Source organism: Dermochelys coriacea, chromosome 27 (genome assembly GCF_009764565.3).
Source record: "Dermochelys coriacea isolate rDerCor1 chromosome 27, rDerCor1.pri.v4, whole genome shotgun sequence".
Classification (NCBI taxonomy): domain Eukaryota; kingdom Metazoa; phylum Chordata; order Testudines; family Dermochelyidae; genus Dermochelys; species Dermochelys coriacea.
This window is the reverse complement of record NC_050094.1, coordinates 2,457,135-2,484,237: the sequence shown is the minus strand read 5'-3', so window position 1 is coordinate 2,484,237 and position 27,103 is coordinate 2,457,135. Positions and strand designations below refer to the sequence as shown.

The 27,103-nt window shown below is 46.0% G+C and overlaps 2 protein-coding genes across 3 annotated transcripts in view; one reads left to right on the top strand and one right to left on the bottom strand.

The window, feature by feature from the left end:
- Nucleotides 1-23,968, bottom strand: part of EFTUD2 (elongation factor Tu GTP binding domain containing 2) — a 36,798-nt gene extending 12,830 nt beyond the window's left edge. Inside the window, exons 1-15 of one of the 2 annotated variants that reach the window (XM_038385264.2) lie at nucleotides 23,829-23,968; nucleotides 22,277-22,385; nucleotides 20,529-20,694; nucleotides 20,031-20,109; nucleotides 15,667-15,742; nucleotides 10,751-10,816; nucleotides 10,433-10,468; nucleotides 8,729-8,819; nucleotides 7,129-7,211; nucleotides 6,453-6,619; nucleotides 5,247-5,371; nucleotides 3,430-3,493; nucleotides 2,701-2,791; nucleotides 2,038-2,173; nucleotides 1,161-1,288 (exon numbers count right to left, since the gene is read on the bottom strand). In XM_038385264.2, the coding sequence (XP_038241192.1) occupies nucleotides 1,161-1,288; nucleotides 2,038-2,173; nucleotides 2,701-2,791; nucleotides 3,430-3,493; nucleotides 5,247-5,371; nucleotides 6,453-6,619; nucleotides 7,129-7,211; nucleotides 8,729-8,819; nucleotides 10,433-10,468; nucleotides 10,751-10,816; nucleotides 15,667-15,742; nucleotides 20,031-20,109; nucleotides 20,529-20,694; nucleotides 22,277-22,381 (1,413 nt within the window). In that variant the 5' untranslated portion in view covers nucleotides 22,382-22,385; nucleotides 23,829-23,968. Of the gene's footprint in view, nucleotides 1-1,160; nucleotides 1,289-2,037; nucleotides 2,174-2,700; nucleotides 2,792-3,429; nucleotides 3,494-5,246; nucleotides 5,372-6,452; nucleotides 6,620-7,128; nucleotides 7,212-8,728; nucleotides 8,820-10,432; nucleotides 10,469-10,750; nucleotides 10,817-15,666; nucleotides 15,743-20,030; nucleotides 20,110-20,528; nucleotides 22,085-22,189; nucleotides 22,386-23,828 lie in introns of both variants that reach the window. The other variant, XM_043503537.1, reaches the window with a different exon arrangement.
- Nucleotides 23,969-23,994: 26 nt separating this feature from the next.
- The window catches only part of CCDC103 (coiled-coil domain containing 103), a 33,345-nt gene continuing 30,236 nt past the window's right edge, over nucleotides 23,995-27,103 (top strand). The window contains exon 1 of the mRNA XM_038385267.2: nucleotides 23,995-24,123. The gene's annotated coding sequence lies outside the window, so the exon portion shown is untranslated. The remainder of the gene's footprint in view (nucleotides 24,124-27,103) is intronic.

Genomic DNA, 27,103 nt, shown 5'->3' with positions numbered 1-27,103 from the left:
ATGGTTAAGTGCATTTCTCAAATGAATACAGAGGCAAATTGCTGCTTTCCTCATGTAAACACCACCACGTAAGCCTGTAGCTGTGCTACCTCACAATACGATCCCAGACATTGCAAACTGAGAAGTTTGGGCCAGGCCTCTACCTGGATGGACCACTTTAGAAAGGGGGCTTGGAGAGAAGAATGCCATTGCTGAACTGCCAAGTCACTCTTTAGCCTAAGACCCAGTGCTAGAAATTCTGTGCTGCTGGAGGTCCCATATTTCAGATGAGACACAAAACCCAGGTCGTGTCCAGGTCCCTTGACAGTTTGCACTGGTAAATCTGCTTGGGTAATTAATTTTTGCTAAAAGCAGCAAAGAGTCCTGTGGCACCTTATAGACTAACAGACGTTTTGGAGCATAAGCTTTCGTGGGTGAATACTCACTTCGTCACATGCATCCAACAAAGTGGGTATTCACCCACGAAAGCTTATGCTCCAATACGTCTGTTAGTCTATAAGGTGCTACAGGACTCTTTGCCACTTTTACAGATCCAGACTAACATGGCTACCCTTCTGATAATTTTCGACAGTTACACAGACCTTAAATGGGCCAAGGCATTCTCTTTCTCAGCGGTTTAAAGGTGATGATCTACTATTTACAGGTCAATTCTTCACTTCCTAAGCTGCTGTCTAGCATTGGTGGGACTGTTAAACAGCTGCCGAGTGCCACCCCAGAGGAAGCTGCATTTAAAGAAGTGATCCCTTTAGTACAAAGGACACTGTAAAGGCAGATACTCTGCTCAGGCTAGCTCAAACCAATTTTTCAGGTCAGACTTTCATGCAGAGATCTACCTTCATCTAAAATGGCAAAATAATTGTCCACAAAAGGCCCCAAACATCCAGCCATCACAGTGCAGTTCTCAACTGTTGGGAAGTTCAGTCCTGATCTCTGCCTTTCCCTGCACATTCTCCAATAACCCCCTCTCTTTACGGCTGCCCTGGCAGGCTGCTGAATTTCTCAGAGCAGAGAGATTCGCTTCAGTAGCAGATAAGAGATTGTGAAATGCTGCTGGATGCCTCTCTAGGAGGAGGCTGCCTTGGTGACCCCAGGAAAGGAGGACTTCTCTGCTACCCCATGCTGCTTTTGGAGAGGTAATGGTAAGTGAAAGGGGTCCTTACATCAGGGTCACACTCGCTCATGGCCTCCCCCAGATCTGAGTCGACGCCGCCAGTGTAGGTGTGCTCGATTTTGGTCTTGGCTCCCACCTTTGGGGAGGGAATGTGCTGCACACACATATCCACAAAGCCTAGGAGAGCAGAGCTTCATGAGAATGTTGCTAAGTGGAGGAATCCAGAGTACAGCTTTGAGCAGTTGAGCGGGCTTGAATAAAACACGACATCTTTAACCCGGAGGACAAGTCAGTCTACAGTCCTAGGTGATAACTCACTTGGGAGTGGACATCTTATACTGGAACTGCCAACAGACGACACTGTGCTGCTGGCGAAGGATCAGTGAATCTCCATAGGATGCCAGCCTACTGGTTTTACATTGCACATTGGGGCATTCAGGGGCAGCCTTTCAGAAGAACATGCTAAAGGCAGAGTTGAGGGCATGTGTGTGCAAATGAATTATTTTCAGGGACTTACTGGCATATTGAGCCCAGTGCAAATCAATGTCATGTACAATGTACGGCCTGGAAACTAAACCAGAGCTTCTGGACACCTAAGTCTCACTTCCTCCAACTCGGTCAACTGAGTTTAGGTGCAAAGGCCAAGACCGTTAAAAGCCAGGAACCTACAATTTGTCTCTAAATCCAAATGTAGGCACCGAAATAAGCAGCCCGACTCGTGTAGCAATGGGCACCACCAGCACCAGCTAAGAAGTGAGGGAACCTGCAACATGGGGACATCACCACTGAAAACGGAGCCCTAATGCTCTGCCCACAGCAGGGTAAACTGGCAGCCGGGGCATCCAGCTACCCACCCAGAGTGCTGGCGAGAGCACTGCACAGCTACAGGAGTCCAGCAGTGAGGGCAGGGGAGAAAAAGGACTTACCTGTGAACTCCCCAAAGAACTTCTTGCAGACAAGCCTTAGCAGGGGTCGAATGTTTAGCTTCAGCTCCTCTTTGGTCAGGTGGATGCCCAGCTCATCCAGAGTGCGTGGGAGGGTGGTGTCCACATCACCAACCACCTGTGGGATGGCACCGCGACCGTCACAGTTACTGAGAGATTCACTGCCATTGACTCCCGTGTGCAAACAATGGTAGATCCGAGCCATTCAAATGGCAATGGGACAGGACACTAGTGTGAAAGGACTGGGGGGCCTGCAGGCTAACATCTGGCCTTTTACCCTGGGAGAGCTGGGTTCAGATCAGTTTAGTTTCTGCTATGAAACTGGTTGGGTAATTTAAAGTTAGTACTTGGTGGCCACTGGGACACATCCCAGATCCAATGCACCTAGTGCAGGTCCTGCTGAGGAGAGCACCACGAACGGAGGGCGTATTTGGAATGAGGAGCAGAACAGGTGCTGGAAGAGAAAGGGCTGCCCCTCAGACACAAACATTTGTGATTATGGAATTTTCCTAACAGGACAGCAGACAGATTTCATGTGTAGCACCATCTAGTGTTCAGTCTTTAAATTCTCAGTGACAGATACTACAGGCTTCAATCACTTGGCACTGCACTCACGTCAAAGGGAAGGGGAAAGCAAGCATGTACCTGAGCCAGGATCTTGTACAGGGGTTCTAGGACAAACTCCACAAAGCTCCGCTGGGAACTGCTGGTCGGGGCCTTTTTAGTGAACTTTCGTCTGTAAAGGAAAGCCAAGAGGAAAGATGTGAATGGAAAGTGCTCTGCCACCCAAAAGCACCACGACCTCTGTGATATGTACACTAGCCCCTGCATGCCTGGATATTCGTATTTCCCCCTTCCCCCTATGCAGAGTGTAAGATCTGTGAGGCAGGGACTCTGACCTGACCTGTCCTGGGGAGCTCTGTGCACTCCTATGGAGCTATACACGTTATTAAAAAAACAGACTCCAATGCACCATGGGCATTTAGTAGGAATGCTAGTAGGGCATTTAGGTCCCTAGGAATTGAACCTGCAACCCCTCCAAGGTACCCACAACCACTCAGAAAAACAGGAAGTCTAGCCACATGCCATTCCGCATCCCCTTTCAAAATCCCTCTGCATAATCCCGGTGAGTTAGAGCAGGCATGTCTATGCCCCAGGGTAAGCCCAGCAATGACAACTAGCCATGCGTGCAGAGGAATATAATCGCTGTGCCACCAACAGGCAGGACACTCAGCAATGTGGATTCACACCTAGTAGGCTCAACTCAGCCTCTTCCAACTCCTCTGTTGTTCTACAGGATGGGGGAGAGGACAAGAGATGCAGCTTGGACAGTAATAAAGCTGGTGAACAAAGATAATTAAAAACACTACGTACGTCTTGGGGTTGAAGTAGATGTCACCCCAAAGCCGCTTTGCAAACTCCTGGTAATTGATGTCTCCTACAAGGGAATAAAGAAATAACCTCAGCTATCACCTGACGAAATACCTCTCTCCACTGTTTTCTTTGTAAATGATCAAGGGAGTTCAGAGCTCCAGAACGGCGCTGGCTCGACCGCTCTGAGGCTGAAATTCAGGCAGCTGCAGAGCAAGATTCCCTGACACCTATCCTCAGCACTAACTTGAAAAACCACACAGGGGTGAGAAGGGAGTGCAGTGTCTGTGACCTGACTGCTGACAAGGGGATCAGTCAGGGCCCAGGGACTTTGTTCAGTTCCAAGGGACACTGGAACTCTTTCCAAAAAATTATGACTGAAAAGAGCCGACCTACGGGATCCACTCACTTCTCCAACTGACTTAACGTCTCAAACTAAGCACTGGAGGGCAGCTGGCATAGCATGATCTCCACCTTCCGCCCATGCTCATTACAATATTTTCTGCCTACGAGTATCTCTCAGCATCCCCACTACCTCCCTTCCCTAGCTTTTAGATCGTGTATTAAGTCCAAACATGAATATCCCTCCTCAAATGCCCAGGGAATAGGCGGGACCGTAGTTCTAGATTTCAAGTCATGCTGAGTTTACAAGTGATAAGACATCAGCATCCACTCACACCACTTCCACTAAATGCTCAAAAAGAAAAGGAGTACTTGTGGCACCTTAGAGACTAACGAATTTATTAGAGCATAAGCTTTCTTGAGCTACAGCTCACTTCATCAAGCTGATGCTCTAATAAATTTGTTAGTCTCTAAGGTGCCACAAGTACTCCTTTTCTTTTTGCGAATACAGCCTAACACGGCTGCTACTCTGAAACCTGTCACTAAATGCACAGTCCATTAGTGTGCCTCACCAACCGCTGCTCGCATGCTAAATTAGCTTGAGAGTCGGGAAAACCTCAGGCCGGGCACCAAAGGATGCCACAATGAAAGAGGATCTTGTTTATTCCTTCTTATGGTGCATGAGACCATCAGCCCCCTGATCTCTGAACAAAGGCTGCTTTTCATGCCCAAGCCCCCAAAGTTGGGCCAGCTGCCTGGCAGCACCTCCTATATCCCAACTTCACCACAACTGCAGCCCCGTGGAACATTCTGAACCTGGGACTTGCCAAGTTCTAGCTGGCCAGGCTAAGCACATGGCTATTCTTTTACTGCCTGCTCTTTCAAACCAGACAGATTGCCTCAGGCTGGCATCGAGGGAGCAGAGATTCAAACCACAGCCAGGACAGTTACATAAAAAAGATCCAGGGGGCAGCAAGAGGGCAAGATCCCCCAGGGGCAAGCTTCAGCCTGGATACAGTGGAGACTCCACTCCAGAGAACAGGGCTTTCCTCATGGCTATGCTGAAAGATTCTTAACCCTTTCAGCTCTGAACCATTTTGTTACCCTATGCAGAGGGCAACACATATGTAACTCTTTATCTAGAACAGCGACAGTGGGTTTTCTCCATTATAGATGTACGTACCATAAAGTGGCTTCCACCCATTCCAATATTTACAAGATAAAGAATTACAAGAGAAAATATTTATCCAACAATGTTCCTCACTGGGATTCCTGTTTCCTCAACAACCAGAAAGTGGCAGTAAACCGGGCTCTGCAATAACTCTCAGCTCCCTAAATGTTTCCGAGTGCATGTGCTAGCATATAAGTGCATACACAAGCCAGCAAAGACTCTGAGCTGCTTAAATACTTGAAAGGGCTCCACAGAAATTAACAGGACTTGAGACGTTGATGTGTGCATGGTTTTTGGTGAGTCTTACCAAATGTGTCTGCATAAATCTTTGCAAAGGAGCCAAGCGTGAAGCAAATGCTATACTGGGAACTGGAGAAGCAGACATTCCCCAGAAGAGGGGAGAGGATCAGGTTCTCGTCGGTGGAATACATGCTGAAACAGAGAGAGCTTTTATGTACAGCATAACTCTATAGAGTGATGGAGATATAAACAGAGGAAGACACTGTCAATGAACCTAAACCCAGAAACAAAAGCCAATCCATTGGAGGAACTCTGCACTGCCCCCAGGGGCCTACAAGAGGGCTCCAGCACTAAGGAGCTGTGTTTTAGGGTTGGTTGCCCCCCCCCCCACACACACACACTACAAGAGGGCTCCAGCACTAAGGAGCTGTGTTTTAGGGTTGGTTGCCACACACACTTCATCCAGAGGTGTTTTGCAGTTTAATTAACTATTGTTTACTCTTTTTAAAACACATTAAACAAATGGAGAAGGAAAAAAAACTTTTGGACAATTGAGGGGAAGAGACCAACAGAGGACAAACAAAGCAGGGATGGAATAAAATGAAAACATGAATTTGCAACATGCCACCATCCCAACTGCCAGTGCTGTTTTGTAGGGCGCCTGTTAAAGCAGCGGGCAGTAACACATGGTGTGTATGGACAGCAGTGAAATGCTGCCTTCCTCCCCTCTGCCCTGTTCAGGAAGGGTCCCTCTGCACTAGGGGCACAGCCATACACAGGGATGCTTGAGAGATAGCAGTACTTCACAGGGGATTTAGCAGATTGGGATGCCCAAGTCTCATTACCTTTTAATGGAAATTGGAAACTCAAATCCCTTGATCAGCTTTGAAAAAAATCTCAGCCCAGGCTCTAAAAAAAATTATCTAGGGCTTCATACCATTTTGAGGACATCCACCATGGGACAGGCTAGCCCTGCCAAAACACCAGATAATGGCCAGGGCCAGGGCTCCCCCCACCCAAAAAATTTACATGCACACACTGTAGAACAGTGAAGTCCTCTCCAACAAGTGTGTGTTAAGTGAACAAATCCATTCCAAGTTACGTATCTAGTGAGTGCACTTGCCATGGGTGGAGAACGGTTCTATGACATGCAACTGTAATGACATATACTTTTGATTTTAGCATGAGTGATGCTCAAAACACAGACTCCAAGATGGATTCAGTGGGCCAAGAATACAATGCTCCAATGACCACCCCCCTCACAAATCTGTACCTGATCAAGCCATTGACCTCATCTACTATGTGTCGGAGTTTGTAATAGGCATCAGTGGGGGGAAGCTTCAGCTCCAGGATCAGCCGATCTATCTTATTAATGCACACGGTCACTGCCAGCCTCTCCTGCACTGCATGCTTGATCAGCCTCTCTGTGTTCAGCATAACCTGCGGAAAACAAGGAGTATTACCAGACGAGCTAAAGCCTTGATAACATGCTCTATGGGGCGTGACAGACAAAGCAGTGACCCTTATCCACTAGCCAGCAGCCTGTAGAAAAGTCTAGCTCAGCCACCAGTGACCTGCTAATAGTTTGAATATTAGAAGTATGTGTTTGACCCAACAGCATTCCTTTAAGCCATCCCTTCTGACACCTCTGATATAAATAATCATCTTTATTTTGGGGGGGGGGGGGGGAAATGGAGGTACAAAGTATTGAAGCGAGTAGTCCAAAGTCACAGTGCATCAGTGTCATACCTGGAAATAGAACCCAGGATCCATGACTCTCTGCTTCAATAGCTAGAAAATGCTACCCGTTCTGAATCAGCCTCCAAAGAGCCCCATCACTAATGCAAATGAACTCTACACAGATTGCTTCAGCTAGATTAAAGTCAGGATCAAGGAGCTCAAGAGATTCTGAAATACATCCACAGGAGGTAAAAGAGACTAACACTTACCCCCTCGGCCGCATCAATGAAAAGCACAACTCCGTCCGAAATTCGAAGGCCGGCAGTAACCTCATCAGAAAAGTTCACATGGCCTTCAAAACAAAAGCAATTAAAGCTCAGTGAGACCAGTTCACAGAAATGACTCACTGGAGTGGGGAAAGCTGCCCTCAGCTCTGATAACCTGTCATTGGTCACAAGCTTGCACTCCAGAGGGCAGGGGTGAGAAGAATGGTGTTCCTTTGCCTTGCAGAAAGCACCTCCGTTAATCTAGCCAGGGCACTGTTGCCAGCATTGTGTATAATACGGACCTTCCACACTGTCTTATGCTGATTTTTGAGACTACAGCATGCTACTAATGTTGTTTTTAATAGTCATCTGTTTGCAACTGTAACTCTATCTCCAGATCTTTGTGCAAATGCCTGTGGAAAGGTGGTAATTAAAGTAGTACTTTCAGAGAGGTGAATAAATTAAGTTAAGGAGCAGAGTTGGGCAGCAACCAGCATAATCCCTGCAAAACCCTCCTCCCTCTTCTGGTGTCTTCTGTGCTTGTCTCTCCTTGGCTTCAACTGAAAGCTCTTTGGACACAACAGGGGTGTTATTTTGTAATGCGCTGTATCAGTCTCCAGTCCCAGGCTGTTTTGTAACTCCATACATAACAAGTAGAAGTGTGGCTCTGGTTAGAGCAGGAATGAATGCATTTCACTTTCTTGCCCAAATGGACCATGTGTTCAAAAGAGCTCAGTACAGCAGGTACCAAGTTCTTCTGAAAACCTAAGCGTAAGTCTCACAATCGCACTTTGGAAGAATCTGGCCCAAATGTGGGTGCCAAGACCTTGAAAATCTGGCCACACATCTACTTCCCATATATTTAAGTCACCTCTGCTGATTCAGCTCATACACAAACAGGATTCATATGTTCCAAGGCCAATAAGGGACCATTCTGATCATCTTGTCTGACCTCGAAAAAGTGAGAGAGCAATCTTCTCAGTCCTATTAGCTGCGAAGGAACCAGTCGAGCTAAGAGAGCATGAGCTGAAGCCTATGCTGCCTTAAGTATCAGAAACAAAAAACTACCAGCTAAATTCCAGCTGCAAAATCTCTCTATAGCTGGTAGTGTTATCAGAAGCGGAGTGCAGCCAGCTGGAAGGTCAGATCTGAAGCTCTGTTAGGGCTGAAATGGAATCACTAAGAGTAAACATGAAACCCCAGGAGGTCATCTTTGAAGGGAAACTTTTCAGAGTGTCGTTGCACTTTATAAAGTCTAAACTGAATAACTGGTCTGTGAGATTTAAATAGACACTGGATTTGAGAAAATGTAAACTGGTTTGGCGCAAAACCCATGTTTTGGCGCATATGCCCTAGCACCAAAGCCCCCCTCACACCCTCCTTTGTCAGACAGTGGTTTATATTTTTAATATTCCTATGTCTATGCACCTTCCTCAGAAGACCTATACGTTTTATGAACTGGGGCCCATTTGTGGAAGCCTTACTGAAACGTGCATTTCTTACTCACACCAATAGCACCACTGGCTTTACTGAGACTAACTCACAAGCAGGATTGCCAGGATTAAGCCCACAAATTGTTAGTGTCTGGATCAGCTCAACACACCTGGCGTATCCATGATGTTGAAGAGAAAGGATTTCCCCTTGGTGTCCGGTAGAACAACAGTTACCGGGGTGCTCTTGATTCCAACACCCCTCTGAAAGAAATGAAGTCAGGATTAGCAGATAAATTACAGTGCAACATGACATTCGCTTGACAAAGCCCTGGCTGGGATGATTTAACTGGGACTTGGTCCTGCTTTGAGCAGGGGGTTGGACTAGATGACCTTCTGGGGTCCCTTCCAACCCTGATATTCTATGATTCTATGATTCTATGACTGAAGGAAGCGGCAGTCAACCATGGAAGGGGAATTCATCAGACAAGACACAGGAAATCGCCCATCCATCCCAAGGTCCCATTCTCCTGCCATACTGGATTGGGCTGCTGATCCAGACACCCAGTAAACCTGCTTGAGCAGTAGCTAACACCCAGGTCATCCGAGGAAGGAGAAATCTCCTGAATACTGCACTCGGCTAACGATGCAGTGCTGTACAAGGGAGAATTAATTCCTTCTGCCTCCCTTCTCGCTGCTGCCACCAGGTCATGCCCTGGCATGAGCTCTGCCCATACGTAGTGTAAAGAAACAGTGAAGGGATGGAAATACAAAGTTGACAGAACAGACTCAGACAAGACTCTGCACCAACAACGTGTCATCAGTATGTTTTTAAATATAACCAAAGACCTCAGTCTACAGGTTGTAAGTATCAGAGGGTAGCTGTGTTAGTCTGTATCCTCAAAAACAACACAGAGCCCTTTAAGAGTGGCACTTTAAAGACTAACAGATTTATTTGGGCATAAGCCATCTGAAGAAGTGGGTTTTTTACCCATGAAAGCTAATGCCCAAATAAATCTGTTAGTCTTTACGGTGCCACCGGACTCCTTGTTGTTTCAGTCTAAAGGTTCAAATCCCAGAAAGCCCAAGATTTATGAAAAATGGAATCTGTTTATTCTGATCTCTGAGTTCACTGTCCACTGCCACAGCAGCGAATAACCCCTGACCTGCGCCTTCCCTTCACAGATTGAACCCACGCGTGCCACTGGGACAGCCTCGGAAATTAAAGAATTTAACTTTATAACCGTCATCATTATCACGGCAAATCCTCCTTGCAGATCAAGTGCCACCCGGATTCTTAAGGTGATCTGGCTGGCTGGCCAGTCTGTGTCTATCTGACCTTATTGTGCCACTGAAGCTTTTGGTTCCCAAGTGATTGCCAAATGAATAGTGGCCTTTCTTGGTACACGCACTTCAGCATTCACTGGTCTTCCATCCAAATGATACATCCATCACCAATTTTACATTTACCTCCAACGTGCAGGATATTAAATGGCCCTTTCATAATACTACATTGGTCAGTTAGCCTCAGCATCAGAGAAACTCTTGGCAGTTTCAACTACAAGGACAATTGACCAGATTGCCACAGGTGGTAAGCTTCAGTATATTTTTTATTTAATTAAACGTGACTATTAAGGTTATATATAAGAGTAATGGAAGGAACATAAGGTTTGGTCTGCTTGTCATTGCTTGAAGCAATAAGATCCCTGGTTTACAGATCAGCTGGTGCAGTGAATCAAAATGAACTTTCCTCCCAACATACATGGCAAAAGAGGTCACACTTGGAAGCATTACGAGTGAACAATTAATTTTTTCATGACTTTCTGCAGCTTGAGCGCAGTTTGCCAGAATTAGTTGCTATCTCAAGGTGCACTTACCTCTTGCTCCGTGAACAGTATGTCAGTGTAGCAAAGCTGCAGAAACAGACACAGTTCTCAGGGTCAGATCATGAAACAAGATGTCTTTATATCAAACATTCTGAAGTCTGAATTAGGAAGTGATGGCTGTTTACATATAAACAGCACAGTAAATAAATGGCAGAGCTAAGAACAGAACCCAGACACCTGACTTCCAGTTCTCGGCTCTAACCTTTGGATTGCATTCTCCCTCATGCACAGAATCTCTCTATTTGAATGTGAGCACCCTCTGCCTTCCTGTCATCCCAAACGATCAGAACATATTGAAAAGCCACTTACATCCTGGTCGTATCGCTTCCTGATCTCAGGGTGCGTCTGCTCTATCAGGCAATCCACAAAACAAGTCTGAAAGTAGCAAAAGGCAAGAAAAAGCAAGGTGACCTTATGGCTGATAAACAGATATAGATGGGCCACCAAATCTTTGCCATTTTAGCCAGAGAGGCGGGAGGGAGCACAGCTGGTGGCTAATTGTATGTTAACTGAAATGGAGTCTCTGCGGTAGCAATCTCTCAAGGGACTAAAACTATCAGAGTAGCGATAAAGTAACTGACAAATCATTAATACTACTACAGTTTTACTATGGGCCCACTCAGGATGGGGGCCCCATTGTTTGGGCACCAGTACAAACATAAATAGACATAATCTGAGCCCTGAAGGGCTTCCAATCTAAAACACACACAAGAGATGAAGGGTCAGGAACAACCCTTAACTGTGGAGTGGGGCTACTCAGGAAGACCAGGGCTTTAAAGAGCCCGCTCCTAAGCGACCAGAGGAGCTAGTGAACAGGAACAGCTAACAGGGGAGTTTTGCGAGGGAGTTTACAGGGGGAGTGTGATGGGGGCGCTACATACACTTAACATTTCTTAAACTTCTTTAAACTTAAGCTACAAAACATCCCCTGATAAAAACAAAACATCAACAAAGGAACCAGCGGCAGGAGTAAAAAGAGAATGCAGGCAGAAGTCCAGCAACAGATGGGGGCTACCCAGTTTATTGCACCCAATGCAGCATGTAGGCAGGTGGCATGTGTGTGCATACGGTGCAAGGAGCTCCTGGCCCTCAGAGAGCTTGTGTGGGTTTTGGAGGCCAGGGTGGCTGAGCTGGAGGAGCTAAAGGAGACAGAGAGGTACATAGATGAGACCTTCCAGGACACAATAGTACGATCCCACCCCCAGTCTGACAGCCTCTGTGCTGCTGAGGCAGGTGAAAGTCTCAGGGAAGAACAACCAACTGGAGCAGAAGGAAACGATCCCATAGTTGGGACCCTCCTTCCAGATGATGTTGTGGTATCCTCTCGCACTAAGGATACCTCTCCGGAGGAGGGAACTCCAGTTATTAGGAAGAGACAGGTATTAGTAATGGGCGATTCGATCATTAGAAACATAGATAGCTGGGTTTGTGATGATCACCTTATTGTGCCACTGAAGCTTTTGGTTACCAAGCGATTGCCAAATGCATAGTGGCCTTTCTTGGTACACATGCTTCAGCATTCACTGGTGCTGAGATAAAGTTTCTTGACACCTTAAAATGACTGCTTCTTGGAGCAGCTAGTCCTGGAACTCACAAGAGGAGGGGCAATTCTTGATTTGGTCCTAAGTGGAGCACAGGATTTGGTCCAAGAGGTGAATATAGCTAGACTGCTTGGTAATAGTGACCATAATATAATTCAATTTAACATCTCTGTGGTGGGGAAAACACCACAGCAGCCCAACACTGTAGCATTTAATTTCAGAAAGGGGAACTACACAAAAATGAGGAGGTTAGTTAAACAAAAATTAAAAGGTACAGCGCCAAAAGTAAAATCTCTGCAAGCTGCATGGAAACTTTTAAAGACACCATAATAGAGGCTCAACTTAAATGTATACCCCAAATTAAAAAAAATAGTTAGAGAACCAAAAAAGAGCCACCATGGTTAAACAACAAAGTAAAAGAAGCAGTGAGGCAAAAAGGCATCCTTTAAAAAGTGGAAGTTAAAGCTTAGTGAGGAAAATAGAAAGGAGCATAAACTCTGGCAAATGAAGTGTAAAAATATAATTAGGAAGGCCAAACTTTTTTTTTTTTTTTGAAGAACAGCTAGCCAAAGACTCAAAAAGTTATAGCAATTTTTCTGTTTTTAAGTACATCAGAAGCAGGAAGCCTGCTAAACAACCAGTGGGGTCACTGGACGATCGAGATGCTAAAGGAGCACTCAAGGACGAGAAGGCCATTGCGAAGAAACTAAATGAATTCTTTGCATCAGTCTTCACGGCTGAGGGTGTGAGGGAGATTCCCAAACCTGAGCCATTCTTTTTAGATGACAAATCTGAGGAACTGTCCCAGATTGAGGTGTCATTAGAGGAGGTTTTGGAACAAATTGATAAACTAAACAGTAATAAGTCACCAGGACCAGATGGTATTCCCCCAAGAGTTCTGAAGGAACTCAAATGTGAAATTGCAGGACTACTAACTGTTGTCTGTATCTATAATTTAAATCATCTTCTGTACCAAATGACTGAAGGATAGCTAATATGACACTAATTTTTAAAAAGGGCTCCAGAGGAGACCCCAGGAATTACAGGTTGGTAAACCTGACTTCAGTACCTGGCAAACTGGTTGAAACTATAGTGAAGAACAAAATTGTCAGACACATAGATGAACATAATTTCTTGGGGAATAATCAACATGGTTTTTGTAAAGGGAAATCATGCCTCACCAATCTACTAGAATTCTCTGAGGGGGTCAACAAGCATGTGGACAAGAGGGATCCAGTGTATTTAGATTTTCAGAAAGCCTTTGACAAGGTCCCTACCAAAGGCTCTTAAGCAAAGTAAGCAGTCATGGGATAAGAGGGAAGGCTCTCTCATGGATTGGTAACTGGTTAAAAGACAGGAAACAAAGGTAGGAATAAATGGTCAGTTTTCAGAATGGAAAGAGGTAAATAGTGGTGTCCTCCTGGGGTCTGTACTGGGCTCAGTCCTATTCAACATATTCAGACATGATCTGAAAAAAGGGGTAAACAGCGAAGTGGCAAAATTTGCAGAGGATACAAAACTACTCAAGATAGTCAAGTCCCAGGCAGACTGCGAAGAGCTACAAAAGGATCCCACAAAACTGCGTGACTGGGCAACAAAATGGCAGATGAAATTCCATGTTGATAAATGCAAAGTAATACACATTGGAAAACATAATCCCAACTATACATATAAAATGATCGGGGTTAAATTGGCTGTTTTGGTTACCAAGTGATTGCCAAATAGATTCATAGATACTAAGGTCAGAAGGGACCATTCTGATCATCTAGTCCGACCTCCTGCACAGCGCAGGCCACAGAATCTCACCCACCCACTCCTACGAAAAACCTCTCACCTATGTCTGAGCTCTTGAAGTCCTCAAATCGTGGTTTAAAGAATTCAAGGAGCAGAGAAGCCTCCCTCAAATGACCCATGTCCCATGCTACAGAGGAAGGCAAAAAACCTCCAGGGCCTCTCCAATCTGCCCTGGAGGAAAATTCCTTCCCGACCATGCATAGTGGCCTTTCTTGGTACACATGCTTCAGCATTCCAGAAAGAGATCTTGGAGTCATTGTGGATAGTTCTCTGAAAATATCCACTCAATGTGAAGTGGCAGTCAAAAAAGTGAACAGAATGTTGGGAATCATTAAAACAGGGATAGATAAGAAGACAGAATAAATCACATTGCCTCTATATAAATCCACCGTACGCCCAACATCTTGAATACTGGGTGTAGATGTGGTTACCTCATCTCAAAAAAGATATATTGGACTTGGAAAAGGTTCAGAAAAGGGCAACAAAAATGATTAGGGGTATGGAACGGCTGCCGTAAGAGGCAAGATTAATAAGACTGGGACTTGCCAGCTCGGAAAAGGAGACAACTAAAGGGCGATATGATAGAGGTCTATAAAATCATGACTAGTGTGGAGAAAGTAAATAAGGAAGTGTTGTTTACTCCTCATAACACAAGAACTAGGGGCCACCAAATGAAATTAACAGGCAGAAGGTTTAAAACAAACAAAAGGAAGTATTTTTTCCACACAATGCACAGTCAACCTGTGGAACTCCTTGCCAGAGGATGTTGTGAAGGCCAAGACACTACCAGGGTTCAAAAAAGAACTAGATAAATTTATGGAGGACAGGTCCATCAATGGCTATTAGCCAGGATGAGCAGGGAAGGTGTCCCTAGTCTCTGTTTGCCAGAAGCTAGAAATGGGCAACAGGGGATGGATCACTTGATGATTCTCTGTTCTGTTCATTTGCTTTGGGGCATCTGGCACTGGGCACTGTCGGAAGACAGGACACTGGGCTAGACGGACCTTTGGTCTGACCCAGTATGGCCGTTCTGATGTTTAACAGGGAAAGAACATACAAGTAGATGAACACTATGAAGAATGTACACAGGATGACTAGTTTCAGAGTAGCAGCCGTGTTAGTCTGTATTCGCAAAAAGAAAAGGAGTACTTGTGGCACCTTAGAGACTAACAAATTGATTAGAGCATAAGCTTTCGTGAGCTACAGCTCACTTCATCGGATGCACAAATGCATCCGATGAAGTGAGCTGTAGCTCACGAAAGCTTATGCTCTAATCAATTTGTTAGTCTCTAAGGTGCCACAAGTACTCCTTTTCTTTTTACAGGATGACTAGTTACATTTGGGTTTTTTTTCCCTTTCTTTATTCATTGGGAGTAGAAGGGAAAATGTGGGAGTTAGTAAGAGCAAAGGAGGGAAGGAAAGAGGGACTGTCACACTCAGCCATGAGGAGCAGGCCTGGTTTTGCAGGCATCACAGCAGAAGGCAGCCTTGACAAGGCCATGGTAAGGGTATTGCTCCCCTCTCCCCCAATCGGTTAGATTTACATATTGTACTGATCTATACTAGCAAACACTCCTGAGCTGATGCATACACATCACTTCTTAAAGCAGAGTTACATAACTACACATGCATTAGCTAGAGAACACAGAACTGAATGTGTAAACTAGCTTCTGGCTTACTACTTTAACCACTGAGAGACTATCAACAATCAGCTTGGCCTCCTAATAAAAAAACAGTCACTACTGTGAGCCAGTGTGCTCTTACATAGATGCTATTAGCAAGGCATGTCCTTGCACAAGTGTGCTGTTATCTTTCAACAGCACCAGCTGATTCATTAACACAGAAGATACCCTCTGTCCTCAGCTAGGCACAGCCCTGTATTCATTCTACCTTGCCATGGTGGAGATGCCCACATAGGGTCACATTCCGAATCAGCTCAGAGTTGTCCATCAGATCTGCCAGGAAACTAGAGAAAGGGAAGAAACAAATGACAGTTAGGTGTTTCTATTCTGCCCAGAGTACGATCCCCCAGTAAGACCTGGCACTTCAGTTGCACCTTTCAACCCAGGGTCTTGAAGTGCTTTAGAACATTCATTCTCCTAGCTCCCTGCCAGGTACGTAAACATCTTCAATTCACAGACTGGGAAGCTGACCCACAGAGATTAAAGTATTGGACCAATGGTATCGATCCATTACTTGATAAAATGGTAGAACTGTCAATAATAGTGCTGAAAAGATGGAAGTGTTCAATAAATATTTCTGTTCTGTACTTTGGGAAAAACAGATGATATATTTATATCATATGATGATGATATACACCTTCCATTCCAACGGTAACTATGGAGGACGCTAAACAGCAGCTACTAAAGCTAGACATTTTTAAATCAGAAGATCCAGAGAACTTGGATCCAAGAGTTTTAAAAGATCTGGCCAAGAAGCTTGCTGGCCCATTAATGTTGATTTTCAGTAACTCTTGGAACACTGTGGAAGTTCTAAAAGACTGCAAGAAAGCTAATGTTGTGCCAACATTTAAAAAGGGGATGACCCAGTTAATTATAGAGACCCGTCACCTTGACAAGATAATGAAATGGCTGATATAGGGCTCAAGAAGAATTAAAGGAGATTAATATAATTAATGCCAAGTAACATGGATTTATGGAAAATATTATCAAATTAATTTATAGTCCCTTCAACTACTGCTGGAATACTGTGTCCAGTTCTGGACAATTCAAGAAGGATGTTGATAAATTGGAGAGGGTTCAGAGAGGAGCCATGACAACGATTAAAGGATTTGACAAAATACTGTCTAGTGATAGACTTGAGGAGCGAACTCTATTTAGTTTATCCAACAGAAGGTTAAGGGATAACTTGATCATAGTCTATAAGGACCTATGTGGGGAACAGAAGTGTAATAAAGGACTCTTCGATTAAGCAGACAGATATAACAAGATCCAATGGCTGGAAACTGAAGCTAAACAAATTCAGACCAGAAATAAGGCACACATTTTTAACAGTGAGGATAATTAACCACTGTAACAACTTTAACATAAGAACATAAAAATGGACAATGGCCCTTGTAGCCCAATATGTTGGTTTTTTGAAGGTGGCCAGTGCTAGATGCTTCAGAGGGAGTGATCGATCAGGGCAATTTACTGAGTGATCCATTCCTTGTCATTCATTCCCAGATTCTAGCAGTCAGAGGTTTAGGGACACCTGAAGCATGGGGTTGCACCACTGCCCATTTTGGCTAATAGCCACTGATGGACCTATCCTCCAGGAACTTATCTAATCTTTTTTTAACCCAGTTATACTTTTGGCCTTCACAAAATCCTCTGGCAACAAGTTTCCCAGGTTGACTGTGTGTTGTGTGAAGAAGTATTTCCTTATGTTTGTTTTAAACCTGCTGCATACTAATTTCATAGGGTGACCCCTGATTTGACTGTTATGTGAAGAGGTAAATAATACTCCCCTATTCACTTTCTCCACACCAGTCATGATTTTATAGACCTTTGTCATATCCCCCCAGTCGTCTCTTTTCCAAGCTGAACAGTCTCAACCTTTTAATCTCTCCTCATGTGGAAGCTGTTCCATACCCCTGATCGTTTTTGTTGCCCTTCTCTGTACTTTTTCCAACTCTAATTTTATTTTATTTAATTTATTTATTTATTTTTGAGATTGAAGGACCAGAACTCCATGCCGTATTCAAGGTGTGGGGTACCATGCATTTACATAGAAAATATCATGCCACTATCTTCTTAATGGTTCCTAACATTCTGCTAGCTTGTCTGAGTACTGCAGCACACTGAGCAGATGTTTTCAGAGAACTCTTTCTTGAGTAGTAACAGCAAATTTAGACATCATTTTGTATGTATAGTTGGGATTATGTTTTCTAATGGGCATTAGTTTGCATTTATCAACATTGAATTTCATCTTCCATTTTGTTGCCCAGTCACCCAGTTTAATGAGATCCTTTTATAACTCTTCACAATCTGCTTTGGATTTAACTCTCTGGAGTAGTTTATTATCATCTGCACACTTTGCCACCTCACTGTTTACCCATTTTTCCAAAGCAGCTAAAATTTAGTCAGGGGCATTTATAGTAAAAATTATGGACAGATCAGGGGCCGTGAATTTTTTTGTTTATTGCCCGTGACCCATCCATGACTTTTTACTAAAAATACCCGTGCCTAAATCTAAGCCTTATTTATGAATATGTTGAACAGCACAGTTCCCAGTACAGATCCTTGGGGAACATTCCTATTCACCTCCTCAACTGACACCTCAATCTGATACCGTTCCTCAGATCTATCACCTAAAAAGAACAACGAAGGAGTCTGAATCTCCCCTCAGATCCTCTGCAGTGAAGACAGATGCAAAAAATTCATTTAGCTTAATTTAGCTTCTCCACAGTTGCCTTGTCTTCCTTGAGTGCTCCCTTAGCACCTCAATCGTCCAGTGGCTCCACTGATTGTTTGGTAAGCTTCCTGCTTCAGATTGTTACGTTTGTGTGTCTTTTGCTAGTTACTCTTCAAATTCTTCTTTTGGCCTGCCTAATTATACTTTTACACTTGGCTTGCTAGAGTTTATGTTCCTTTCCATATTCCTCACTAGGATTTGACTTCCGATTTTTAAAGAATGCCTTTTGTCTCTGCCTTTTTTATTCAGTTGTTTAGCTATGGTGGCTTTTTTTGGTCTTCTGTTTTTTTCCTCTTTTTTATTTGAGGCATAGAAGCTGAAACTATATCTATTATGGTGTTTTAAAAAAGTTTCCAAGTAATGTGCAGGCATTTCACTCTTGTGACCATTCCTTTTAATTTCTGTTTAACTAGCCTCCTCATGTTTGTGGAGTCCCCTTTTTTGAAGATAAATGCTACTGTGGTGGGTTTCTTTGGTATTTTCCCCCCTACAAGGATGTTCAATTTCATTACATTACATTATGGTCACTATTACTGAGTGGTTCAGCTATATTCACCTCTTGGACAGATCCTGTGCTCCACTTCGGATTAAATCAAAATAGCCTCTCCCCTTGAAGGCTCAGGACTAACTCCTCCAAGAAGCAGGATTAATGGTGTCTAGAAATTTTATCTCTGCATCCTGGCCTGAGATGACATATACCCAGTCAATATAGGGATAGTCACCATCTCCATCCTGGTCATGTGGTCAGTAGTATATTCCTACAGCTATATTATTATTCAAGCACGGAATTTCTATCCATCGAGATTCTATGGTACAGTTTGATCCATTTAAGATTTTTACTGTATTTGACTCTATGTTTTCTTTCATATATAGTGCGAGTCCCCTACCAGTGCGACCTACTCTGTTATTCCAGTATATTTTGTACCCTGGTATTACCATGTCCCATTGGTTATCATTCCACCAAGCTTTTGTGATGCCTGCTAAAGCAATATCCTCATTTAATACCAGGCGCTCAAGTTCACCCATCTTAGTATTTAAATTTCTTGCATTTGTATACAAGCTCTTATAAAATTTGTCAGTATTTAGTCGTTTGCCTTTATGTGATGTAACCGAATGGGACTCTTTCCTTTGACTGTTTCTCTTCAGTTATTTATCAGGGGCTTTGATGGATTCTCCATCACTGGACATATTTTAATTGAGATTGAATGTTTTTCTAAAAGATCTGCTTAATGCCTCATACTGCATTATATAGGATGTCAAAGACCACAATGGTCCTTTCTGGCCTTACAATCTACAAAGTGCCTCATACGGTCAGTAGGACAGCTGTAACTAGCACCCAGAATTCCGGACTCTCTCTGCATTTTTTCTGAGTCACTCAAGAAAATAGGTATGTTTTAAGTGAATTCAAGGTGTGGGTTTCTGACTGACAAACTCCACATTAACTGGGGAGGATGGTGAAAACTAGGGTTCTGAAGTTAGTGAAGCAAGGACACTGTGTGCTGTGCAGCGCAGTGAGTGGAACGCATTTTTAAGCTTCAATTCCTTTTGTACCTTCTTCCTTCTCCCCTCTAGCTAGAAAAAGGAAAACCAGCTGCTCTTGCAGTTCTGCTGATGGTATCCCTATGCCAATGAAAGGCCAAACTGCTGCTGTTTTGGAAATCTGGAACACAAGACGTTTTCACTTCCACTCTAGAGCAGTTTTTTCCTCCGAGTGGTACATACCAATCTCTCTTACCTCCCCTCAGGCTGTGAACATGGGAAAGCGAAGGGTACACTGTATGAATGACTTGAACCAAATACGAACTTCTGAAAGAAAAAGAAAGCTACACAGTACTCACTCCATCTCATACACGGTGACAGGCAACGTCTGCTCCATCAGGGAGAATTTCTTGGTTTTCACAGGTTTAATAATAGGCTCTGAAAACAAACCAAAGAAAAATAGAAAGGTATTCCCTAGTACCCCTTGGCCCCAGCATTCTCTCTAATTTTAGAAGAGAACTGTAATAAATAGTAGACAAAACTTTAAGCTGGCAATGTGATTTTCAAGTTGATGGCATCCCTTTAACTCTTGTATGTGCAGAGGATCAGAAACTAAACTGAAATAAGTTTTAATTTGCCATCTTTAAAGTAACTCATGAACAAAATTCTTCTTTGTTAACTATCTCAATAGAACTTCTGTTAAAATGACAAACAAAACACTAACCAGAAAGAATTCTGAAGAGAGGAAACTAATGATACTGCCAGCAGCAAGACTTTATTTTCCTTCTCCCTTACAAGTTTGTTTTAAGAAACCCTCCCTGATCGCACCCACGATTTACTAACCTATCATTACTCACCAGTGAGAGGCTGTGTATCTTCCTCCTGCACTATGGTCTCTACCTCAGGCCCGTAAACCTCTTCAGCAGTCGGATAGTATTTCTTATCCTCATGCAGTACCACCTCCATTCCAGGATGATCTTCATCATGATCTCCTATATCATCGTCATCATCATCATCATCAAGCTGAAACCAAGAACGATACTTTGCTATTCTTTAGAGCTTTCCATCCAAGGATCTCAAAGCACTATACAAACATTAAACTCCACAGTATTATCATCCCTATTTTACAGTTAGGAAACTGGAGGCAGTAAGTGGGTAGGTGATTTGCTGATGGTCACACTTCAAGTCATTGACACAGCTGGAAAAGAATCTGACCTTCATAACTACTACTAGAATCTAGATTATATGCAACTGCAGTGCAGATCCCAGTCTTGCTGTATCAGGCACCGATCAAAGTGAGGTCCAGAAAAACGTTCTGATGGGCTCCCCTACTTTCAGTTTGGAGGCCATTTTTCCACCTTGAATCCATTCCAGATAGCCACAATGAACAGCAGGTCATCTTTAAAACAGATACCAATGCCACATGCAAGTGATGCTTGCATAGCAAGCAATTGATACCAGTACCCTTTATCCATGTGCACAACATACCCAAGGCTGGCAGTACAAGTAGTGAGACACAGTGGACCCCTTCTGCATCAAAGTTCAGCTACCAAACCTTGTGCATTAAACCCCAAAACCCCATGTGTGTGAGTTATGATTTCACTAGTACAATAATGATTATTTTGCATATACATATAAATACTGGCACCATTAGGAGCTCTACTTCTTTAAAGGAACAACCCAGTGATTAGTTCCAATTTCTTAGATCACTAAAGATCTACCAAAGAATTCACAGTGAAAGAGCAATTTTCAACACCATTCCTAAACATATCAGTGGCTGTTTCTGTTTTCATAAATATAAATACTACTCATAGTCCTCTATTCTATGTTCTTACACCAAGCTCATCATCATAATCTCTGAACACCTTCCAGTCATGCATTAAACATGACTAATAGTGTCATGTGTTGGTGTTAACATCTCTTAATGGGAGACACCAGAAAATATGAGTAAAATAATGAGGGACTCAGTGTAAGGATCTTATTTAAAACACAAGATATGGAGCTCCTATTTGAATGCATACAACAGCAAGGAAACTCACTTAAAACAGAGAAAGTTCCTTATTTTTTCACATATTCAAGTGGAAGCTGAATTTCCTTGTTTTTTTCTTACTATCAAGAGGTAGCTTTTTATTAGATTTTTAATGTTTATTATATTTTTAGATACTTTGTTTTTAGAAATCTACTAAATCAGAATATTTAATAGTACATCAAAGTTTTCCTTGAAAACATTAAGTAAGTTGGCTGTGGTGTGTTGTTTTTTTTTTTTTTTTGTGAGCGAGAGAAATCATTTTCTGGGGACAGGAGACAATGACACAGAAGGAATAGTTACTTTTCAGCTTGCACCAGAGATCGATTGATAACTGTAGTCAGGATTAAAATTCAGGAGAAACAGGTTAGAGCAGGAGGAGGAAAACTTAAGACATGAATCAAAAAGAAAAGGAGTACTTGTTTTGTTAGTCTCTAAGGTGCCACAAGTACTCCTTTTCTTTTTGCGAATACAGACTAACACGGCTGCTACTTTAAGACATGAATAACCTTCATTTCAGTATTATGTTATTTTGGTGAAAATACAAATTAAGATTTTTTTGCGCAAGTCTCACTGCACCTCATCAAGATCCTTGGCCTCTCTGCCCAGTTCATCATCATCATCATCAGAGTCGAGCTCTGGCCCGATGTAGTTCCCAAACTCATCATAAAGGTCTGTGTCCATGATGCTAAGTACCAAGAGAGACAAAGCCATGTGTAATTAGAATAATCGGGGCAACTGTTTTCCTGCACCATGGATGAAGCTGCATCCCGCCCCCATCCCTCCACCCTGTCATTTAAGTTTATTTATTAAACACATTTGATAACTGACTCTCTCCGCCATCACCCAGTGCTCCCCCCATGGCCCCCCCTTCACCAGCACCCATCCCACATCACCCCCTCTAGAGCCTCTGGTTAATCAGCAACCAAAGCCCATCCTACATTGCACCCCTGCCACGCCCAGCATATCACCCCCACATCATCCTCCCTAGAGTCCCCTCTGCCAGCATCCAGCATCGCTGGCAAACGTCATCCTCCCCAAAGCCCCCAGCACAAGCACCCAGTGTGCCCCCCGGATAACCCCTCTCTGCCAAGTCCTCCACATCACCCCCTCCAGAACCCCTTCCATCAGACCCCAGCACTCCAACACCCTTCCGAGCCCCAATCACCAGCACCCCCTACATTACCAAGCCCCAGCACATCACTCCCTCCAAAGCCCCTCTGCCAGTCCCCCACGTCACCCCCTCCACATCACCTTGTCCAGAGCCCCCTGCATTCCCCAACATCACCGCACCCCCCAGCTTCCCCCCACATCACCCCCAGCCAGTCCCCCACATCCCCTCTCTCAGAACCTCCTGCGTCTTCCCACATCTCCCAACTTCCCCCCACATCACCCCCCAGCCAGCCCCCTGCATCCCGCCTCCACATCACCTCGTCCAGAGCCCCCAGCATCTCCCCACATCCCCCCAGCGTCTCCCCACATCACCGCACCCCAGCTTCCCCCCACATCACCCCAGCCAGTCCCCCACATCCCCTCTCTCAGAACCTCCTGCGTCTCCCCACATCTCCCAACTTCCCCCCACATCACCCCCCAGCCAGCCCCCTGCATCCCCCCTCCACATCACCTCGTCCAGAGCCCCCAGCATCTCCCCACATCCCCCCAGCGTCTCCCCACATCACCGCACCCCCCAGCTTCCCCCCACATCACCCCAGCCAGTCCCCCACATCCCCTCTCTCAGAACCTCCTGCGTCTCCCCACATCTCCCAACTTCCCCCCACATCACCCCCCAGCCAGCCCCCTGCATCCCCCCTCCACATCACCTCGTCCAGAGCCCCCAGCATCTCCCCACATCCCCCCAGCGTCTCCCCACATCACCGCACCCCCAGCTTCCCCCCACATCACCCCAGCCAGTCCCCCACATCCCCTCTCTCAGAACCTCCTGCGTCTCCCCACATCTCCCAACTTCCCCCCACATCACCCCCCAGCCAGCCCCCTGCATCCCCCCTCCACATCACCTCGTCCAGAGCCCCCAGCGTCCCCCCACACCAACGTCCCATCAGCAGCACGCAGCCCCACATCCCCTCCCAAGAGGCCCCATGGCCCCAGCTCAGGCCGGGCCCGCACGCCTCACCCAACGCTCGCGCTCCGCGCCTTCCGTTCCGGCGGCCGCTGCCGGCGACAGTGCGACCCCAGCACGGAAGGACCCCAGGGCTAGCGGTACGACTGCCTAATGGCCGCTTCAAACCCCGTTGCGGCCAGCGCCGCGGCCGGGGCGGGGAGTTCGGAGGTGTAGGCCCAGCTGGGTCCACGGCCCCGGGGGCCGGACCGTCTCGGCTGTGCAGTCGGTTCTGATCAGGCGTTTGGCAAGGACACCTCTAACCGGGGGCCTCGGCCTCGCGGCGCGGCCGTTGTTATGGAGACGGCAGGTGAGGCCGCGCGCCTGGCTGGCGCGTTGGGGTCCGGGGGCGGCGCAGGGGTCCCCGGGGGCTAGGTGGGCTCAGCTCCACGGGGGCCTGGGCCTGGCCCCGACCCCGACCCCGACCCCGACCCCGAGCCGGGGCGGCCCCCTGCGCTGACCTGTCCCGGCGGGAACAGTCCTGCCCAGCTCTGCGCCCCCGTTGCAGGACTAGCCCAGGGCCCCCGCCGGCCCGGGGCGAAGCCGGGACTAGCCCCAGTGTGGCCGGGGCCCCTGCTCCCTTCGCTGGGCCGCTGTGATCCCGCACGGCGGGGGCGGGGGCGCGCCATCACCGCAGCCGTCCCCTGGCTGCTCCCTGGAAATCCTGGGACTGGGGGCACCGTTGGAATCGTAGAGCCGGAGCTAAGCGGGGGAGGGCAAACTTTTCGGCCCGAGGGCCACATCTGGGAATAGAAATTGTATGGCGGGCCAGGAATGCCTAGAAAATTGGGGTTGGGGCGCGGGCTCCGGGGTGGGGCCAGAAATGAGGAGTTCAAGGTGTGGGGGGGGCGCCGGGCTGGAGTGGGGTGGGGAAGAGGGCTCCGGCTGGGTGGTGTGGGCTCTGGGGTGGGGCTGGGAATGAGGAGTTTGGGGAGTAGGAGGGCGCTTCGGGCTGGGGATTTGGGCTGGGGAGGGTGCTCTGAGGGATTCGGAGGGCGGGAAGTGGATCAGGGCAGGGTCGTGGGGTAGGGGAAGGGGGAAGGCTCAGGGGTGCAGGCTCTTGGAAGCAGCAGCATGTCTCTTCTCGGGCTTCTACAGGAGGCACGGCTCTGCGCGCTGCCCTGTCCGCAGGCACCACCCCTGCAGCTCCCATTGGAGTATGGGAGGGGGCCATTGGAGCATGTAGGAGCCTGAGGGGGTCATGCTGCAGCTTCTGGGAGCCTTGTGGAGTGGCCCCCAACCCTGCTTCCTGGCCGGTGCACCATAGGGAGGCCATGCTGTGGTTTCCAGGAGCTGCGTGGAGCAGCCCCTGACCCTGTGCCCTGGGTGGAGCGCCAGAGTGGGGCAAGCCCCAGACCCCACTACCCAGTGGGAGCTCGAGGGCCAGCTTAAAACGGCTTGAGGGCCGGATCTTGCTTGCGGGCGGTAGTTTGCCCACTCTTGGTCTAGAGCCCCCGCCTCCCTGCCGGGACCACCCTAGCTATAGTTATTGTGTGGGAAGCCTACACACAGGGACTAACAAATTTATTAGATCATAAGCTTTCGTGGGCTACAACCCGATGAAGTGGGCTGCAGCCCATGAAACTTGTGCTCTAATAAATTTGTTAGTCTCTAAGGTGCCACAAGTACTCCTGTTCTTTTTGCAGATACAGACTAAGAAGGCTCGCATAATCACAGGTTTCAGAGTAGCAGCCGTGTTAGTCTGTATTCGCAAAAAGAAAAGGAGTACCGGTGGCACCTTAGAGACTAACAAATTTATTAGAGCATAAGCTTTCGTGAGCTACAGCTCACTTCATCGAATGCATCCGATGAAGTGAGCTGTAGCTCACGAAAGCTTATGCTCTAATAAATTTGTTAGTCTCTAAGGTGCCACCGGTACTCCTTTTCTTCTTACTAAGAAGGCTGTTACTCTGAAACCTACACAAAGGGGGTGTCCTAAGGCAAAGGAATGTTAATGGGCCACTTTACCTTTAATAAAAAGAAAAGGAGTACTTGTGGCACCTTAGAGACTAACAAATTTATTAGAGCATAAGCTTTCGTGAGCTACAGCTCACTTCATCGGATGCATTTGGTGGAAAAAACAGAGGAGAGATTTATATACACACACACAGAGAACATGAAACAATGGGTTTATCATACACACTGTAAGGAGAGTGATCACTTAAGATAAGCCATCACCAGCAGCAGGGGGGGGAAAGGAGGAAAACCTTTCATGGTGACAAGCAGGTAGGCTAATTCCAGCAGTTAACAAGAATATCAGAGGAACAGTGGGGGGTGGGGTGGGAGGGAGAAATACCATGGGGAAATAGTTTTACTTTGTGTAATGACTCATCCATTCCCAGTCTCTATTCAAGCCTAAGTTAATTGTATCCAGTTTGCAAATTAATTCCAATTCAGCAGTCTCTCGTTGGAGTCTGTTTTTGAAGCTTTTTTGTTGAAGTATAGCCACTCTTAGGTCTGTGATCGAGTGACCAGAGAGATTGAAGTGTTCTCCAACTGGTTTTTGAATGTTATAATTCTTGACGTCTGATTTGTGTCCATTCATTCTTTTACGTAGAGACTGTCCAGTTTGGCCAATGTACATGGCAGAGGGGCATTGCTGGCACATGATGGCATATATCACATTGGTAGATGCACAGGTGAACGAGCCTCTGATAGTGTGGCTGATGTGATTAGGCCCTATGATGGTATCCCCTGAATAGATATGTGGACAGAGTTGGCAACGGGCTTTGTTGCAAGGATAGGTTCCTGGGTTAGTGGTTCTGTTGTGTGGTGTGTGGTTGCTGGTGAGTATTTGCTTCAGATTGGGGGGCTGTCTGTAAGCAAGGACTGGTCTGTCTCCCAAGATCTGAGAGAGCGATGGCTCGTCCTTCAGGATAGGTTGTAGATCCTTGATGATGCGTTGGAGGGGTTTTAGTTGGGGGCTGAAGGTGATGGCTAGTGGCGTTCTGTTGTTTTCTTTGTTGGGCCTGTCCTGTAGTAGGTGACTTCTGGGTACTCTTCTGGCTCTGTCAATCTGTTTCTTCACTTCAGCAGGTGGGTACTGTAGTTGTAGGAATGCATGATAGAGATCTTGTAGGTGTTTGTCTCTGTCTGAGGGGTTGGAGCAAATGCGGTTATATCGTAGCGCTTGGCTGTAGACAATGGATCGAGTGGTATGATCTGGATGAAAGCTAGAGGCATGTAGGTAGGAATAGCGGTCAGTAGGTTTCCGATATAGGGTGGTGTTTATGTGACCATCGCTTATTAGCACCGTAGTGTCCAGGAAGTGGATCTCTTGTGTGGACTGG